Source organism: Phyllopteryx taeniolatus, chromosome 7, assembly GCF_024500385.1.
Source record: "Phyllopteryx taeniolatus isolate TA_2022b chromosome 7, UOR_Ptae_1.2, whole genome shotgun sequence".
In the NCBI taxonomy this organism is placed as follows: domain Eukaryota; kingdom Metazoa; phylum Chordata; class Actinopteri; order Syngnathiformes; family Syngnathidae; genus Phyllopteryx; species Phyllopteryx taeniolatus.
The window spans coordinates 23,108,346-23,128,846 of NC_084508.1; the positions used below are offsets into that span (position 1 = coordinate 23,108,346).

Sequence of the window (20,501 nt, forward strand, 5' to 3'; positions counted from 1 at the left end):
TTGGCGTATGTGTTTGTCAAAAAAAAAAAAGCTCACAACATGCGATCGAGCGTGGCAGATAGAGGTGTCCGTACGCTGTAAAAACATCTACCATACTGCTTGTAATTGTATGGTCATCTTATAGTTCTCTCTTGCTGCTACTGAGGCCAGTATAGTTCACTTGAGTTTTTCCTCCAAACGGCGCTGCTTGCTGCAGGCTCGCAGACAGGCTGACCAGCTTTCACGTGCGGGGAGCCGAGCAGCCACAAGCCTCAATCGATCGGTAAAGAGAAGCCTGCAGAAGGCTGGGGGAGTCTAACCTCGTCCGCAGGTTATAACCGCGAGGTACGTTTAGCTGGCTGGCTTGCTAGCACAAGCCGAGTGATCCACCGTTACGCTGTCACACTCTGGTTATGTGGGCCGGTCATCGCTGGCAGTGCTGTTGTCAAAGGCAAACACAGTCGTACCGGTTTTTTCACATCCACATGAAGTCAAGTATTGTACTTACGTAAAATCCCTGACATAGAAATACCCTATTTAAATACACCATAGGCATGTTTTTGTTGCATTCATGGCACTTAAATGTTTTGAAAGGTCTATAAACACACATAAAACAATACAATCACATTTAAACGTGAGGTATGTGTAACAAAAATATTGTACAAACAGTATAAAAAAATAGAGTAACAAGTTACTGTAATGGTAACCCCCTCCACCGCCTGGATTTTTCTCACTTTAAGCCATGTAAATGTAATTTTGGACTGTGAAACCACTAATGGTCTAAAAGATCAAACAAGGTGCAGAAAATACAAATCTAAAAATAACAGCTCTAAAAATAACATTTATCAACAGTTCAAACATTGTTTTTTTTCTTGAAATAACATGCTTATGTTATGCTCTCCTGCCATGAATTATTCACTCCACTGCTGTTTAACATTGCCTAATTTGTTCCGCAGTGAACGCTTTGTTACTCTGAAAGGTTTTGACTGTTTCCTTATATTGTTTGCACGGCGTCCATACCGGACTCCAGTGATGCCCTCTCTGGTGTCCGCATGCTCTGTTCCACCTCCACCTGGATCAGCTCTGTCTCGGCAGTCTTTTTCCTGTGCGGACTGTTCTGCTTGTCTCTCCTGGCCGAACGAGGACTCTTCCTGTCTTTGTTCTTTCTGTGCTCACTTGGCTCACTGAGATCCAATAGGTCCAATGTTGATGACAGAACTGCCAAAAAAAAACCAAAAAACACTTTATTGGCCCGTTCACGCTGTGTAAATCTAGATTTGTTTTGGCTCTTTTATGATTTCCAACCTGGCTTTGATGGGAATGTGATGCCCAGATGGGAAAATAGCACAAATAATTTCATATTTTCCCATGCCGCGCATGAACTGCCAAATGCAGACTGCAATATTTTGTCACTGTTAAATGGGGTTTATGAAAAGTGAACGCAGTTGCATTTGTCTAAAAAAATATTTAAGTTGCACAGGCCAAACAAAATATGGATTCTTTATGAACCTTCACAACTGAAAAAAAACCTGCCTTGTCATGTCACAGGTTTTCATGCTGATACCAGGCAGCAGGCGGCACGGTGGCCGACTGGTTAGAGCGTCAGCCTCACAGTTCTGAGGTGCGGGGTTCAATCCCCGTCCCCGCCTGTGTGGAGTTTGCATGTTCTCCCCGTGCCTGCGTGGGTTTTCTCCGGGCACTCCGGTTTCCTCCCACATCCCCAAAACATGCATTAATTGGAGACTCTAAATTGCCCGTAGGCATGACTGTGAGTGCGAATGGTTGTTAGTTTCTATGTGCCCTGCGATTGGCTGGCAACCAGTTCAGGGTGTACCCCGCCTCCTGCCCGATGACAGCTGGGATAGGCTCCAGCACGCCCGCAACCCTAGTGAGGAGAAGCGGCTCAGAAAATGGATGGATGGATACCAGGCAGCAGTCATCGGCCTGGCTGAATGATAACTGTAAAAACACTAGGCTGTTGGAATGACTAACTAGGGACAAACAGTGTTGTGCCCCTCAGATACTACCTACTCAGGTAGTCACAGACTCTGGTAATTGTTTGAAAACAGCACTAAAGCAACTGAACTGACTATTCTGTATTATATATAACATAAACATTGGAAAGAGATGTCCTGAAAGGACAGTGCCAGTGTCATAAACCACATCCTAATATTTGCATTCATATAACTGTGCAAGTAATTTGGCCAATATAACATTTTCTGACGTAATCAGTCACAGTAACGTATCTAATTTTCACTGAACACATTTTTATGATTAATATATCAAACCTTTAATGGGAAAAAAACTATGTGGGGAAATTTACATATTCTCTCACCTAATAACTTCACTCTTTTGTTTTAATATTATTCATTTGACAAAATGAGCTTTGAGATGACGGACTATGTTGTCCTGAAATCAAATGTAGGCGATTCAGCACCTACATTTAATAATATGGCCTGTTTGAAACAATCTAAATAGATGTCAGGCTTATAATGAGGAGCCTCTTTCTGTTTAATTGACTTTCATGATGCGTTTTATCACCCCAGGATTGAAGGCCGGCAACTTCTGTGTGTGATTTCTTTTCTTGTCTTCTTTTAATTTCAAATTGAATGCATACTTTTTGAAACATTGGATCATCACATGTGTTTTGGTTGCAGAGTTTTAATAATCATAACTGCCAATACCTGACAGAAAAAAAAGAAATAAAAGTCACACTATGGCAGCTTTTAATCTCTTTTACAATTTTCCTAATACAAGACTGTTTTGTATCATCAGTGCCATTCACATGTAGTATACTGTCTCTTAATGGTTTCTTCTGATCGCTGTTAATTTTTATGCGTAGATGTCCATACAGTGGGTGGTAACTCTTAAACTCACATTTATAGAATCTCAGTCAAATTCCCGGGTCCCTCGATGACTGTTTATCCTGTGTAACGGGAGCTCAAAGCTGCAGAATGATGACGGGATAATTGGCGTGCTGCTGTTTCATGATAACCAGCTGAGAGGGTTTGTTGACTGAAATCTGGGCGTAATCAGAGCGTTTGCATGTCGCCTGTGACTAGTGCTATTAAGATGACAAGCACAATTATAAATATGGGGGAGATGCGCTCATGGGGGGAGGTTGCCTGAAGAGATTTTAGCATAAAAAAAACCCCACAAAGGCATTTATTACAAAGCAGGACTTTCAAAATGTGTTGACACCATTGAGCTGAAATTAATGAGACTGGCAAGACAATTGCTCAGACTGTAAGACTGAGCAAGACTGTTTTATTTATAAATGGGTTGGGCTCAAATTAAACAAATAGATGTGTCCTTTGAGCATTAATATGGCTGTGTTTTTAAATGGTAATAAGATTGTTAATTTACAAAAATGGGGTTGCTGTACGATTTGTTTTCCTCTCTGGATTGTTCACTGTGGACGTTGGAGTCTTGTTATGTTCCTTACGAATAGAATATTCAGGCACAGCCAGGGTAGTGAGTGTGTCTTGTTTTGTGGCCTGAGGACCTCAGTCCTGCTTATTTGTGGACGATGTGGTCCTGATTGCTTAACCAAACTGTGACCTTCCGTGCTTGCTGGGACAGTTCACTGCTGAGCGTGTAGGTATACACCTCCAAAACGAAGGCCATGGTTCTCAGTGGGGAAGTGGGTGGATTGCCTCGTTCATGGTCGTAGTTAAACTGTAGTCTATCCCATCTTTTCTGTGTAGTAAGTGAGTGCAATTGAAAATTATCTCCACCCAGCATGTAGGCAAGAGGCCCTTTTTTGACTCTTTGTTAGTGATCAGGATTACGCAAAAACGTCATCACCAATTTTTGGTGAAACTTTGTGGAGGGTTGGCACATGTACTGAGGAAGAACACAATTACAGTTTTGCACAAATCCTGACAAAAATGCAGTTATTGAGTCATAAATAAACCTTTCGCCCATTCGAGAGTCCTATCGGTCTAATCCTAATGTCTGGCGTGATTGTCCATAAACCGAACGTAGCCTGATAACTAACATGGGACCACCAAACTAACACTTTTGAAGGAATGTTCTGTGGCCATTTGTAGTTGGCCCTTCACATCGTTGACTTTTGTAGTACAGTAACATTGGAAAAGGTCTGTGTTATTTTATTTTGACATATTTTTAACCACACATACCCATGAAACTAAACTTGAAATTTTTCCAGTAGCAAAAACATAAATAAATAAAACTGTATGCAAGAGATCCACTTGTGGATTTGCATATATTTGAGCTTGTAATTAAAATTCTGCATTGATTTTCTTCGCTTGCTCACTCCTGCTCAGCATTATTCACTGCTTCTTCAGTCAATCACATTGTATGACAGGCTGACAAAGGATCACACCTAAATCCACTGCACTGGCACGTATTCAAACTGTGGGGTGGGAGGAAACCAGTTTTGTAGAATAGGATAGATCCAGGCTACATTTCATGAAACAAACCTTTACAGTTTGGAGCCAGAGATCTTTTTTTTTTTTACATAAAGAAAGACTTGGCTTCAAACTGCTGTACTTTCCATGAGCACTATTGATATTAGGCCTAAAGCACTGCCAACAGGCGCTACTTCAGGTGTTTGAGAGACAGAAGCTGAGTGTTTCCCACAGTATCGTCAATGTAATTAGTGGTTAGTTTGAATACAATACATAATGTGGTATATACGATGCAAGATGGGAGAACTACAACTGAGTGCCCTTCCTGCGTGACATTGTGTTTAAAATTTGGGACAGCAAACCCAAAAAACTGCTCTGGGGGAGGACAGTACCAAACAATTGTCAATTGCAGATGCAAGGAAATTCAGACTTACAAGGAGTTTTCTTATAGGTTACTAGCGCTAAGGCAGCCCAGAATTACATTGCTGAATAGACAATATGACCTGATAATTTTTGTTTCTGGCATTTCAAAAATGTTTACATGAGTGAAAAAGATGGGTTGTTACCCTTGGCTCTGATTTTGCCTGCGTCTCCTTGACATGGTTATGCACAGCACTGCTGTTTGCACCTACCTTTTAGATACGGTATTTAAAGATGCAAAATTACAATTTGTCTCAGGTTTGATGAATCACATCTCCAAATCTGCAAAATTAACTGTTTAGCAATTTAGTGCATTTGGCAGATGAAATTCTGTTGGCAGATCAGCTTCCGCATCTCTTAGTGTGAACAATCAAGTTGCACACGTTTTCGGGTGACACACCCACAGACAATTAGGGACGTGGGGATCGATGGCGAGCGCCTTGTGGCACCCATGGGGCCTGGCCCGGCACAGCCATGGGTCAGGTGCTGTGTGAGCTGGGTGGCGGTCAAAGGCAATGCTCAGCTACAGTACCTGGCTCAAAGGATGTGGAATGTCACCACTCTGGCAGGGAAAGAGCATGAGTTGGTGTTTGAGGTCAAGAAATTCCGACTGGACATAGTTGGGCTCACCACAACACATAGCTCAGGCTCCGGTACCAGTTTTCTCAAGAGGGGTTGGACTCTCTTCCACTCTGGCCCGGTGCCTGTATGTCGGGGTTCACCCCAGTAGACGAGAGGGTAGCCACCCCCTGCCTTCAGGTGGGAGGACGGGTCCCAAATGTTGTTTGTGCCTATGCAGGAAACAGCAGCTCAGAGTGCCCATACTTTAGGGTGTGCTGGAGAGCACTCCCGCTTCGGACTCTCTTGTTCTGCTGGGGGACTTCAGCGCTCACGTGGGCAATGACAGTGAGACCTGGAAGGGTGTGATTGGGAAGAATTATGGAGGGTCAGTATTACATCTCTGCTTTTTGCAGATGATGTGGTTCTGATGGCTGCATCCAGCTGTGATCTTCAACTCTCATTGGAGCAGTTTGCAGCCGAGTGTGAAGCGGCTGGGATGAAAATCAGCACCTACAAATCTGAGACCATGGTGCTCAGTTGGAAAAGGTTGGAGTGGCCTCTCTGGGTTGAGGAAGAGATCCTGCCCCAAGAGAAGGAGTTCAAGTATCTCTGGGTCTTGTTCATGAGTGAGGGAAGAATGGAGCAGGAGATTGACAGGTGGATCGGTGCAGCGACTGCAGTGATGCAGACTCTGTATCGGCCTATCATGCTGAAGAAGGAGCTGAACCAAAAGGCAAAGCTCTCAATTTCTATTTCCTACCCTCACCGATGGTCACGAGCTGTGGGCCGTGACCGAAAGAACAGGATCGCGGATACAAGCAGCCGAAATTATTTCCTCTGCAGGGTGTCCGGGCTCTCCCTTAGAGATAGGGTGAGAAGCTTGTTCATCCGGGAGGGGCTCAGCGTCGAACCGCTGCTCCTCTTAATAGAAGGGAGGCAGATGAGGTGGTTTGGACATCTGGTTAGGATGCCCCCCCGCCCCCGGACGCCTCCCCAGCGAGGTGTTACAGGCACGTCCCACTGGGGGGAAGCCCCAGGGATGACCCAGGACACGCTGGAGAGACAGGGTGGCCTGGGAATGCCGCAGGATCCCCCCGGAAGATACGGACGAAGTGGCTGGAAAGAGGGAAGTCTGGAGGTCCCTACTTAAGCTTCTTCCACCGCGATCCGACCTCGGATAAGCGGATAGAAATGGATGGATGAATGAATAATAATAATAATGATATGTATGTATGTAATATGTGTGATGTATACATCACACACTCTGTCACATTCAGCACTTGATCCATTTTAAACTGCATATGTGGACATAATTTGTTAAAGGAAATATAGTAAACAAGCAGTTTAGTCAGATTGGCTTTTAAAAAAATAAAATAAAAATGACTGTTGTTTGTTGTACCTGCTGTGTTGGAGGTCACTGGGCGGGAAAGCTCATCACACTTAGTCTCGCAGAGAAAATCGTCAATTGATGGGCTCAGAAGCGGGCGACTCTCTTGTTGCTCACTCACTAGCTGGAACAGCAAAATGCAAAATAGATTTGAATCCAAAATCCAGAATGCTGTATCTTTGACTAGAGTTGAAAAGTAACATTTTACATGATAAAATTGCTGGGTAATCATTTGGTGTAGAAAATGGATGGATGGAAAAAGAATGAAACCATATTCAGTAGAACACAGAAGAGCCACAGACTGTATTGTGTGTACTGTATTGTCTCGTTTTGTCTACGGTTCACAAATCAACTGATTTAATTGAGAAATAAAAATATAAATCTTGAATCAAATAAACAATTTTTAGTGTTTATGATGATTATTTCCGAGTTTAACATTAATACCAAATGTGCCCAAAAAACATTTCAATATCTTCAAAACTCACTTTACTGGATGTGGTCTATGGATTGAAATGCAGTAGCAAGGCCTAAATACTCTTGCTGTTGGAAAATTAACTAATATCAAGTTATTCAGGTTTACCAATTTACATCTGTTCATTTATATCTGTTAATTTTTATAAATTACTACACATTTTAATTCCAATTGGAATGTTTTCAACTAGCAGATTCTGGAATTTTTGTATCATTTAACATACAACAGCTTAAAATAACTATCTACACTATTGCGAGAGAAGTAATGAATACCTTTAATTATGACTCACTAAACTAATATTTCACCACTAAAATGTTTGTATAAGAATCACAGTATGAAAGAGGAAGAAGTAGAAGAAATAAAAGGGAAATGTGTTAGAGGAAGGAAACAGCAACTATCTGTAACAACATGGAAGGGAGACTCACATCATAATCATAATGATCACACTTGAATTAAGTAACGTTTAAGACAGAGACAGGTTCGACGGTAAACCTTCAGGCTTGGTTGAACTTCAGAAAAAGATTAGTGACAGTCTCTGGGGAAATTGTTTTTTTTGTTGTTGTTTTTTTTGCCCTCTTCCTTAAAACTCATCATTCCACAATTACTTGATAGCGACACGTATCATGCGTTCACTAGTCACCACTGAGAGCCAAATGAGTCTTTCCAGCTTTTTAGTTAAGGAAAAAGGAAAATGAATGTGGGGTGGGGGGTGCATCAGCAAAACTCTAATTGTCTTTATGTGTGGTAGCAACAGCTCAGCTCCCCAAGCTGCAGTCTATTTATTCTGGTTAATTTAAACTCACTCTGAATCTGAACTGTTAGTTGGCTCCTTGAGAGTAGACATGGGTGAAAAAAGCAGTTGCAAATCAACAACTTAATAAGCTATGTTGTTTAACCACTTTTGCTGCACCCTCCATCTCTTTAAACAGCTCTTCCATAAAATGTCTGCATTTAGTTGTTCCTTTAGTACTCGCCATAACCTCAGATGTGTTCATATTTTAACATTTGTTCCTCAATAATAAACACAAATAATACAAATAGAAGTAATCTGTTCGGAGGTCAAAATGACCTCCTTTAAAGAGACAATATGGAGTTTTTCTCAAACTGCTTGCAATATTTGAATGTAGCCTCATTTCAGTCCCTGTCGCCTTGTATCTCGGCCTAAAGAAATGCCCCCAGATCACTAAACTTAGACAGCAAAAAAGACCAAGGAAGAGACAGGTTCGTCACCCTCGCCTGGCTCGAGGTCGGCCGAGTGTGTGCAGTGTTACACGAAATGTTACCGGTTGGATGTTGTATTTTTTGGAAGGTACAATCAATTAAAAGTACAACATCGATGATCAACTTACCTGGCGAATTGGTGAAAATGTGAAAAACGCAGTGGTTTTCTAAGTTCAGCCATGCAGCCGTCCGTGTATAGGACACACACCACCGTTATAAATCTTTACCTATGATTTGAAGAAGAAAGCTGTCGAATTTCTTCTTTTTAACATTTGTTGGTAACCGTAGTTAAATCATCCAGCCAAGAAACTATAATTGTCTACTCTGCGAGGGGCTGCGGTACATCACCGCGAACCTCTGTGTGCGTGCAAATGATTGACACACTATTTGTCATGCCTCCTGTCCCTATACTCTCTGATTGGCTATTCTTGTCCCGTTGTGCCCAGTGGTAAAATAATAATAATAAATGCATTAGATGGGGCCAGGGAGGGGTGATTTTTCAAAAGATGATTTTAATAATATTCTACTGTCAGGTCATTTTGACAGTTTTAACAAACGGGATATGACAAAAAGTGTTTATTTTTTTAAATAATTTTTTTCCAACTGCAATCTCTCCCTTTAAATGTACAGGGTTTGAAGAAACAGAAGGAAGACTTGTTAAAGTCAAATTCATGGCTCATTAATCATACAAGTGTAAAAGAAAGTTGACAGATGTATATTTAAACGCAAACTTAACTGAAAACTCTCTCCATCCATAAACTGTACATACAACGCTACTAGTCATTGGTTGTGGAGGTACTGTGGCATTAAAAGCACCTGTGTATTGCTCTGGGCGATGCCTCAGGCAGTACGTTTCCCTACCCAGTCAAAACCAACTTATAAGTCAATAATTCATAGTGCTCAGAAAAATAACAGTCAAAGAAATAAGTTTAAATGTTGCACTTTTCAAAGTGTCTATCTGTGTTAAAAAGAACAAAATGCATTGGGTATTCAGGGTGAAGAGCAAGATTTATTAACAATGCAAATGCTATTCATAAATGCACATGTTCGCAGTAGAAGTGTAAATGATAATCAGAGAAACATCTGTCAGTGAATACCAATTTTTGTGTCTTCTTGGGACATGAGAGTAACTGTCAGCCGTTAAAACCTGGCCCCACCTTTATATCACCTTTTAGTGTCATGGAATGATGGACGACCTAGGACGTTTTTCCCTTCTTTTTGTCACGAGGAATGTAAATACAGTACGTCTGTATATGCCTGTCTGTGTATTGTCATTTCCTGCAGAGTGATGTTTACATTACTTACAGTGTTGTGAATGACTGAAGGTCAGCGCTGTCAAAAAAGCCACATGCAGACATTTCCATCCCACAATCACTGTCTACTGTATGCATCTGTCTGCCTGCCTGTTTGAATGTCTATACTAGCAGGGGTGTCAAACATTTTTTTCCACAGGCCACATTATTGATACAGTTTCCCTGAGAGGGCCGTTATGACAGTGAAACCATATAAACGGTTCATCGCCTGATCATTGTATTCTATATAAAAAGTGATGGCTAACTAGTTTTCAAATCAGAAGTAAAGGATAATAATTTGTTCAACTATTGTTCAAGTTACTGTAAAAAGGGGTTGGGTAGAAAAACAATGCTTGCAATATCTTATTACATATTACGATGTAATAAATTTTGGTACAGATTTTAGCAAGAATTATGGAAGTTGACGCAAATGATTTGCTTTCGCTGGCCATATAAAATGATGTGGCCGGCCAGATGGTGCCCCTATGCTGCGAGTTTAACATGACTGCTATTTGGTTTTATTACAAGTAGTTATGAGGCTGAGTACGAGCGTATGAGAACTGAATGTCAGGAGAATATCAAACATTCGGCCAACATTCTCTTGCTGGCTGCCAAGCTAAGTGGCACATTCGCATCTATGGGCAATTTAGAGTATTCAATTAACCTACCCTGCATGTCTTTGGGATGTGGGAGGAAACCAGAGTGTCCGGAGAAAACCCACACAGGCACGGGGAGAAAATGCAAACTCCACACAGGCGGGGAGATTTGAACCCCGGTCCCCAGAACTGTGAGGTAGATGTACTAACCAGTCGTCCACTGTGCCGCCTATCTCGAACATGTCAAACAAATTTTTGTTGCGAGCCACCTCAGAAAGCCGGTATGACTTTGAAACCATATTAATGTTTAATCGCCTCATCATATTACATTCGTTCATTGTTTCATTTTCCTTCCTGCTTATCCTCACTAGGCTCACGGGCGTGCTGGAGCCTATACCAGCTATCTTCGGGCGAGAGGCATGGTAGACCCTGAACTGGTCGCCAGCCACTCCCAGGGCACACAGGGGAGGCTGGATTTGAACCCGGCTCCTCAGAACTGTGAGACAGATGTGCTAATCAGTCTCCACCGTGCCGCCCATATTATTACATTTACACAACAAATTGATGTATAACTACAAGTTTTGAAAACAGATTAGGGGATAATAATTTTTTTAATAAATTTAGAATTGTGGAAATTGACAGACATGATTTGCTTTCGCAGGCCACATAAAAGGATGTGACTGTCATGAACGGAACAGAGGATAGGACCCAAAAATGCCCGACTCCAAAACAAATGGACAGTTTCAAAAAGAGAGGTTTAATATACGGGCAGAGGTCAGTACACAGACAGGCAATCCAAAAAAGGCAACAGTAACCAAAAACGTGAGGCAAAAAGGTGAGGTCGATAATCGGAACAAGGTCTAGTCTTACTGTGAGTCTGTGACGTGGAAACAAGGAATGCTGGAATGCGGCGACAAGGTACAACGAACTGGCGACAAGAATGAGACATGAGGTAATTAGGGGTTAACGAGGCACAGGTGGTGAAGATGCTCTCAGGAGCAGGTGTGTACGAGACAGGGGGAAAACAACAACCGGAACACACACACATGACAGTGACGGGAACACATGTGAAGGTCAAATGATGCCAAATTTCAGCATCACATAAAATACTGTGACACCTTCGCACTGCAGTTCTGTGAAAATAAATACCTCATTGAAAAATATTTTAAGACATTGAATATATTTCAGTCAAAAGCTTTACTTAAAAAGTGGTTGGTTTGGTGTACTGCCACAAATTGTATTTTTATGTAGAAATTGTCAAAGGATGCATAACTGAATGGTGCACGCTCACTGAACTTTGAATAGCTGTTATTTCTGGATTTTTAAGCCACAAATATTGTGGTCTGGCCCACTTGAGATTAAATTGCAGTGAATGTGGCCCGCAAACTAAAATGAGTTTCACACTCCTGGTTTATACTATGTTCCACGTGACGTCATACTGTTCCTGTATTTAATGGAAAATGAAGCCAGATCATGCTTTAGTGCACCAAACTGAACCACGGTGACCTTGACTCAAATGTAACACTTGGTGGCAAACATGGCTTAAATGTTTTTTGAGTGTTTCAGGTCTTGCTGTGTGGCCAGTTTTAAAAGGTGTTTACAGACTTGTCTTTGCCTCCTCCTAAACATCTGTAAAATGGTGATGGAGGATTGTCCATTTTAATCTGGGGAGTTGCTTTGTGCCCTTGTTACTGGTAGGTAGCATACAAACACCAGCTATAAATTCGAAGCACCTCACTATCGTTACAGGGAGGTTAAGATTTACTATTGATGCATTTACACTATATGTTCCACACATATTGAGGATTGACAAGAAAATACCGTAGCATATCATCTCTTTGTGTCGCTATTGCAAAGCACCTTAAATATCTGTCTACAACTGCTTTAAGGAGTAATCTAGTAAATTATGCAATGGAAAACATACTAATTGTGTCGCTTGGGCTTTACTCAAGAGATCTTTCAGATGTTACTGTCAAGGGAATGGCATAAATTTGCCAGAAACTCCAAGGTGAGCTTGGAATAGGTTACATAAAGGAAAACTAAAGTGAAGAAGTAAAGTTATTGGGTGCAACCTGTAGGCTTTTACAGCCAGTTTGATTCAGTTGGTTTATCTTCAGCTTGTATTTAATAATTCAGTTTTTACATGGCTCGGATTCAGTCATCTTTAAACTCCAGTGGGTTGTAGCCATCCTAAGTATTCTTTTTACCCCTTTACACAACTTAATAGGATTTATCGCCCACTTTACACTAATTTTGCATATTTTCCGTAACCAGCATTGTAACTAATTATCAGGATTTTTCGGACTGAAAATGCCTGAGCAGCAACACAGCTCAGGTGGCGACCCAGACACCCGCTGCTGTGACCTTTTTAGATGTCTGTTGGCCTAGTTCATATATTACTGATATACACAGTGCACCCAAGTCTCCAATGCTTTAAAGCTTGTAGACATCAAGGAATTCATTTCGAGGGGGGGGGGGGGGGGGGGAATACCTTAAATATTGTACATATTTTGGACATCGACCCATCATAATGCATGACATCAGTGGGCCTCAAGAGAGAGAATTTAAGCCAGTGTCAAAGGAACTGGAAGTTACGGTGATGTAAACCAACAGAAGAAGACTCTGGAGATGTCAAAGAACCTTTGTTTTAAATTGAGCATTTGTTCTCTCTTCTGATCAAAATTAGCAAAACCTGATTGTGGGATGTCTGTAAATTGTTATCTTGAGCGATTATCCTGTGGTTTGGTGTGTGTCAAGAATAATTTTCTCTCACAGACTGCTCGGAAAACAGTCAGGGCATCGTCGTAAATATTGGATCTATTCAATATTGATGATCGCAAATCCTTTTGTGTGTGGTCAACACTGAGCTTGGCGGAGCTACGGATAACAACATGAAATGGAATAATAGCCAGTGAGTAAGTGACCTGAAATAGAGGAGCAACCTGTTGTTTTGAGTGTTTGTATAACGTGTCATTCACCACAATAAAAATGACAGGGAGAAGAGTTTGCCACCACAAGCTAGTTACCAGTTAAGCTAACAGCTAGCTTAGCTTCTTCTATAAATTCTTCTTCTCCTATTCTTCCATCTTCTTTGTATTTCTTGCAGTTTGGACACCCTGTGTCACTACACAGGTCAGTCTTAATACAATGACAGACCTCTGGTACGGGGAAGGAGATTCACAGTTGTTGGTGGAGATATGGTTATGTTTGTGGTGTGCTGTGTTGGTCAGCTTGCATACACCCCACACAAGTGCACTAAGCACACACCTTGATTCTTCCTTGTCATGTTTGGTGTCTGGCACACTTATCATTGGTTAAGATGTTGATAATAGGTGTTTGTGTACCCCACATAAGGCAGTGGTTAAGTGTCATGATAGTAAGAGAGGATTGCCAGACCATGATTGAATTGTGTTGGTATTGTAGCTATGTTTAGCATTGTCAATATTTTTATTTTGGTACGTTTTTTACTTCCCTTTTTTATTTTGGTTCAATTGCTGGTTAGCTACCATATGTGTCATGATCTGTGCCCTGCAGTTGCTCTGTGACGTGTGGCTAGTGCCTTGTGCCTCTTTTTCCCCCTCTCTCTCTAGCGCTATTCACCTCCTCGCCTGCGCACCTTGTTCCAATCAGTACTCATCACAGCCTGCACGTAAGTCTGCCTGTTCCTATGTTCCAACGCCAGCGTATTCTCACTCCTACGCGGTACACCGTCTGACTCTTTGCTCACGATCGTAAGAACAGATTCCCTGATATCCGTGCCTGGACTTACTCCATTTTTCCTCCTCCTCCAGTGCCCTCCTGTGTCTGTTGCCACGACGCTCGATCCAACCACAATGCCAAGTTCACTCACCTGCTCACACTTCAGTCTCCCGCACGCTCCCTGCTCCTACGGACCACCATAACGCCTTGGAATTCTTGACCTCGCGCTTCACCCTAATAAACCCCTTCCAACTGCTTCTTCAGTCTTAGTCTGCTTTTGGGTCCATTCCAATACCGTTTGGTACAAACCGTAACAGAATAGTCTGGCCACTATGAACACAGCAACTCCGGAAGCATTGAGGGAAGCGCTCGTCCAAGCAAGGCGCCCACATCAGCCGACAGGATAAGATTCTTCAGCAAATCATGGACTATATTAAAACCCTCACACAGCAAGTATCCCTCATTTACGTAAGGAAAGCACATCTTCCTCATCCTTCTGAGGACCCGGGTTCAAATCCGGCCTCCGATGTGTGGAGTTTGCATGTTCTCCCTATGCCTGCGTGGGTTTTTTCTGGGTACTCCGGTTTCCTCCCACATCCCAAAAACATGGATGGTAGGTTAATTAAAGATTAAATTGCCCATAGGTGTGAATGTGACAGCAAATGGTTGTTTGTTTATATGTGCCCAGTGATTGATTGGTGACCAGTTCGGGGTGCCTCTCGCCCAGAGCCAGCTGGGATAGGCTTGAGCACACACGCGACCCTAGTAAGGATAAGCAGTACGGAAAATGGATGGATGGATAGATACACACTTTCCATATATCATTAATGTCTAAAATAAATAGCTTGGGTTCCAAGATAGACCCCTGCGGGACACCACAAGTAATGTTCAAGCACATTCATTTATGGTTAACGATTTGGACAAACTGTTTCCTATTTGGTCACTGATGGTGTAGTGGTGCACTCGCCTGACTTTGGTGCAGGCAGCGTGGGTTCAGTTCCCACTCAGTGACGGTGTGAATGTGAGTGTGAATGGTTGTCCGTGTCTATATGTGCCCTGCGACTGACTGGCGACCAGTTCAGGGTGTAGTCTGCCTTTCGCCCGAAGTCAGCTGGGATAGGCTCCAGCGCCCCGCGACCCTGACCAGGATAAGCGGTGTTGAAAATGGATGGATGGATGTTTCCTATTAGCATTATAACTTTGTAATCAGGTGAGTGGAACCCCTCTGACACAATACCTCTCCATTTTGTTTTAGCCATATCCCATGATTAATCCTGTCAAAAGCTTTCTTTATGCCAATGAAACCACCCACTGCATATTTTCTTTTATCAATGCATCCTATTGTCTCTTCCACTAGCTCTATTAGAGCCATGAAAGTAGATCTAGATGATCTAAAACCATACTGACTACCACTTAGTAGGTTATGTTTATTACTCAAATCATCCAGTCTTTGCGCAAATAATTTATCCAGTATCTGTCTTTGCTGTTTTGTTACTCCAGTTGCTATTTTGCTATAAGTTAGCAAACCGCCTGTTAGTATGTTGACATTTAATTAATTTTCATTATAAATGGCATGCGAGTACAGGGCAAGATGTAAAATCCGTATCAAGGGCCTCAGCACTTTCTCTACTCAGGTTTCTATCTTGCTATATGTTAGCATATTAACTGTTAGGATGTTAGAGTTTTAGAATTCAGTGACAATTTTAGTGGCAATAACCAAAATAATCATGTGAAATTTTGATTATCCATGTCTGTTCAGATTTTCCAGAATTTTCCAAAATTGTTTTTACTGTTTATTAATTTTTTATGTTAAAGTGTTAAATGTGATTTTTTTTTAATCAAATCCACACACAGTGAAACATTTGAATCGGTTATCAGAGCGGCTGAGTGCACTCAATCCAAACTAGGGTTGGGAAACTGACAATTCCATTATTTTCAAAATACACTTCGAGTCCAATGATAATGATAATGATCCATAGGGTTCTTAACTATATTGCTCAGCTTTAAATGATAGTTGAAGTCAAACTACATGCTTCCACAAAAAGAGGCTATCAATTAATCAATGTCTTTTTATTTGACATCGTTTCAGTATAATTCAAAATTTAATGGTGAATGTAGCCCTCGTATTTGACACTGTTCAACATGTTCATTCATTTTGTTCAAGGTTGTCAGCCATTTCTTTATATATAAAAAAATAAAATAAAAGCAAATTATCATTTGGTTTTGTCTCTTTGCTCATCATCTAATCAAAGTGAGATTAGTAGTGGAGGACCATTTTTGATAAAACCTTGTGTTACAACATGTACCTGATAGGGGTTGAATCGATAAGTTGATGCATCGGCTTTACCACTCCGCAATGGTGGTTAAAGCTTGGAGTCGACGAATCGCCAATCGTGTGTTCTGGCATTAACTACAGGAACGCCTTAAGGAAATCAACAGGTGGTGGGTTCGCGCAGCAATCTAATAGCGGTGCCTCAAGGGTATGAAAATATTTCACTAAAAATGAGATCGGTAGCACTGTCACTTGTAATATATGCAAGTCTGTCCTCAAATATAATAAACGCAAGTCCATCTGAGAAGGCCCCCGCTAATGCTAGCTGACAAAGAGCTTTAAATCCTCACACAGGCCATTAGCAAATTCACCAAATGCCCTCCTGTAACAGTGAAAAGATAGTCGATGAACTTTATCGTGGATGAAAAAATCCCCGGCCCCGCCTGTGTGGAGTTTGCATGTTCTCCCCGTGCCTGCGTTTCCTCCCACATCCCCAAAACATGCAAGGTAGGTTAATTGAAAACTCTAAATTGCCCGTAGGTGTGAATGTGTGTGCGAATGGTTGTTTGTTTATGTCTGCCCTGCGATTGGCTGGCAACCAGTTCAGGGTGTACCCCACCTCCTGCCTGATGATAGCTGGGATAAGCTACAGCACGCCCGCGACCCTAGTGAGGAGAAGCGGTTCAGAAAATGGATGGATGGATGAAAATGACTACTTCTGTATATACGTACAACAGTTATAAGCAAAACAAAAATTAAAACTTTGTGATTTCATCTGTACAACCAACACAGGAGGATATTTCACTTGGAGGCAGCAGGTGTTCTGAAATGATTCTGCCCACCTTGGTAGTCACCGTGAGGAGGGGCTTCCCTTCTGATGACGCCTTACTTGGTATCTCCTTCAGGACCATGGCAACAGTCTTATCTGCAGCCCTAGAGTCTTTGCCCTACAACAGTAAAATCAACAATGACTTGTGTCAGGACAGTTCAATGACAACTCAATGCTTTGCCCTCATCCAGGGCGTCTTACATAAAAGACTTTATGTTATAATGATGGAAATACTACAGTATGTGAGGCTCTCAACTGTAACAAGACATCCACAAGACTATGACGATGAAAAGTCATTGAACAATGTGTTGACTTGAGACTGATAAGCATGATCATTCACAGCAGTACTTAACGCCACTATGATGGTGGGTTATCACATGGAGATAACTGATTTTGTATTGACAGATGAGGATGCTTGGCTTCAGTGTGGCTTTGTGGTGTGTGTAATGTTGGCCATCACTCAATGTGGTGATAAGCCACCATGTTTACACACCGGCTTCGCCAGCAACGTTTCGTACCAGAGGAAAGCAGCGCAGTAACGAGCAAACAGCTCATTTGGATTGCTAACTTAGGACTCACAACAGAAGGCATTTAATAACTAAAATTTTCTGACACTAAATATTGGCTCAACAAACAACAAGCTCGTCTGGTAATCAGTACAGTACAGTGACAAGCCACACTTCTTAAAGAAGTGTACCTGATCCAAACTCAAGTTCTGATACAATGATGTACACATCTTATTATTACACAAATATAACGATTGACAAAAAGATTGAATTGTTACGTGCACTAGGGCATAGTCACGCTGGAACAGAAAGGGGCTTTCCCTAAAACTGTTCCCACAAAATTTGAAGCAGATAATTGTACAAAATGTTTAAATTAAGATTCAGGGGGAACTAAGGAGTGTAGACCAACCCCTGATTGATTGATGGATTAATAAACAAGTGCCCCAACAATTCAACAATTACTTCAACGATACATGCTTAATTAAAGCAATATCTTTAAAACACCACTCAGTGACAGTACACCAGAACACATTCCTGTTCTCCAGTATGTCTGTCAGGCGTGTTGAAAGGGTGAATAGTTAAGTACTGCTTTAAGTTTTTAAAATAAGAAAGAGCGTTAATGTTACTATATCGTTAATAAAGGTTTTATGACGCGACAGTTGAATTCAAACTAATTCATCCATCCATCTCATCATCATTTTCTGTACCGCTTATCCTCACTAGGGTCGCGGGCGTGTTGAAGCCCATCTCAGCTGACTCTGGGTGAGAGGCAGGGTACACCCTGAACTGGTCGCCAGCCAATCGCAGGGCACATATAAAGAAACAACCATTCGCACTAACATTCACACCTATGGGCAATTTTGAGTCTTCAGTTAACCTACCATGCATGTTTTTGTGATGTGGGAAGAAACCGGAGTAACCGGAGAAAACGGAGAGAACGTGGAAACTCTCAACACAGGCAAGGCCGCATTTGAGCCTGGGTCCCCAGAACTGTGAGGGAGATGTGCTAACCAGTTGCCCACCATGCCACTAAATCACTTTACAGTATTTGTTAAAGGGGAAAATGTTTTGATAGAACTACAGTGGTGTCTTGAGATACACCTGACCTGACTTAAATGTTTTTCAAAATACGAGCCGTCATTTGGCCTGTCTTTTGCTTGAATTTTTTACGAGCTGTGGAATGCGATACCTCATCAATGCTATAATTACTTGATCTCAGCGCTCCCTGTGATACCATTTCTCATAACATACTACTAAAAATGTAATTGTTGAAATGTTTGCAGATTTATTAATTATTAATTAATTAATTATTACCACCGTGCCACTATATATATAATTAATTAATTAATTATTACCATTGTGCTGCTCTATATATATCCATTTTCAACACCGCTTATCCTGGTTAGGGTCGCGGGGCGCTGGAGCCTATCCCAGCTGACTTCGGGTGAAAGGCGGACTACACCCTGAACTGATCGCCAGTCAGTCGCAGGGCACATATCAACATGAACAACCATCCACACTCACATTCACACCATCACTGAGTGGGAACCAATATTATAGTGCTATCTTTCTAAAAAAAAAAGTTTAAAAAATGTTTTCTGTTTTTAATGGCATTTCCGTTCATTTCAATGGGGAAAGTCGATTTGAGATATGAGTGTTTTGAGTTACCAGGGTGGTCGCAGAACAAATTAAACTCATCTCAAGGCACCACTGTATTTTAAAATGGACTGTGCTTGACTTTGGAGGCTCCACTTTAGTGTGTATTTTTTTAAAGACCTACATTATGTAAAAGTGTGCCAATGCCCCACCATCTACAGCTTATTTAAAAGCAGCAATCTTTGTCGAGTTAAATGTGATAGCTGCAAGGCCAACTGAAATAACTGTAGAAGTTTCAAGTGTACAAGGTGTGGTTGATTTTTGGCTGCTTATTTTCTCAATGTTCACCTCAACTTTTTGATCACAGTACATTTCGGTGCTCCTTGACTTTTAATTTGCCCACAGCCAAGAGTCACCTCTATTGGCACTGTAGCAGTTAAGACTCACAGATGTTCATTTGAGACTCAGACCTCTGCAGGCCATTTAATTTGCTCTCCAGTCAGGGACAAAGCTTCTGTTTGAAGTGTCCTTAAGCAGGAAGCCCTAATGGCTCGAGAGTGCGGATCATCCTAAAAAAAAAAATATATATATATATAAATATATTAGTCTGATGTTGATTTGCCAGCTATATAGACTGTTTCTTCAACAGTACGGACTGATCCAATTATTCTAGTGTTGAATAGTCTTGTCCAAAGTTTGCATAATACAATTAAATGCAACCCTAAATAAAATATCTTTTTATGTACCCTGATGTCCATTCATTGCTCGTCAGGGCTTTCTCAGTATAAAAATAATCTCCAACCACAAAAATGTTATGCTACTAGAGTGGTGCCTTGAAGTTCGGAGTCAACACCATAAAAGATACAATTAGGAGTTTGAACAAAATTTAAGTGAAAAATACTGCACGCCCATTCATCCATCCATCCATCTTCTGAGCCGCTTCTCCTCACAAGGGTCGCGGGCGTGCTGGAGCCTATCCAGGCCATCATTGGGCAAGAGGCGGGGTACACCCTGAACTGGTTGCCAGCCAATCGCAGGGCACATACAAACAACCAACCATTCGCACTCACATTCACACCTACGGGTAATTTAGAGTCTTCAATTAACCGCGATTGAACCCCGGTCTGTGAGGCAGACCCTCTAACCAGTCGGCCACCGTGCCGCCTACTGCGCACCGCACCGTTAACATTTTTTGGGCTGAACCGTCAACATAGCATTTACACAAGCATTCAGTGCACCTCAGTGGTAGACCTGTGCTCTGTATTTAAGTGTTGTGTCTGATATCTTTTGTTTGTAGA

The 20,501-nt window shown here is 41.7% G+C and overlaps 1 protein-coding gene across 5 annotated transcripts in view; it reads right to left on the bottom strand.

The window, feature by feature from the left end:
- pex5la (peroxisomal biogenesis factor 5-like a) overlaps positions 1–20,501 on the bottom strand; it is a 109,215-nt gene that overhangs the window by 34,162 nt on the left and 54,552 nt on the right. For 4 of the 5 annotated variants that reach the window (XM_061778982.1, XM_061778978.1, XM_061778981.1 and 1 more), the window contains exons 2-4: positions 17,115–17,219; positions 6,733–6,844; positions 1,000–1,197 (exon numbers count right to left, since the gene is read on the bottom strand). In XM_061778982.1, coding sequence (XP_061634966.1) covers positions 1,000–1,197; positions 6,733–6,844; positions 17,115–17,219 — 415 coding nt within the window. The remainder of the gene's footprint in view (positions 1–999; positions 1,198–6,732; positions 6,845–17,114; positions 17,220–20,501) is intronic. The other variant, XM_061778980.1, reaches the window with a different exon arrangement.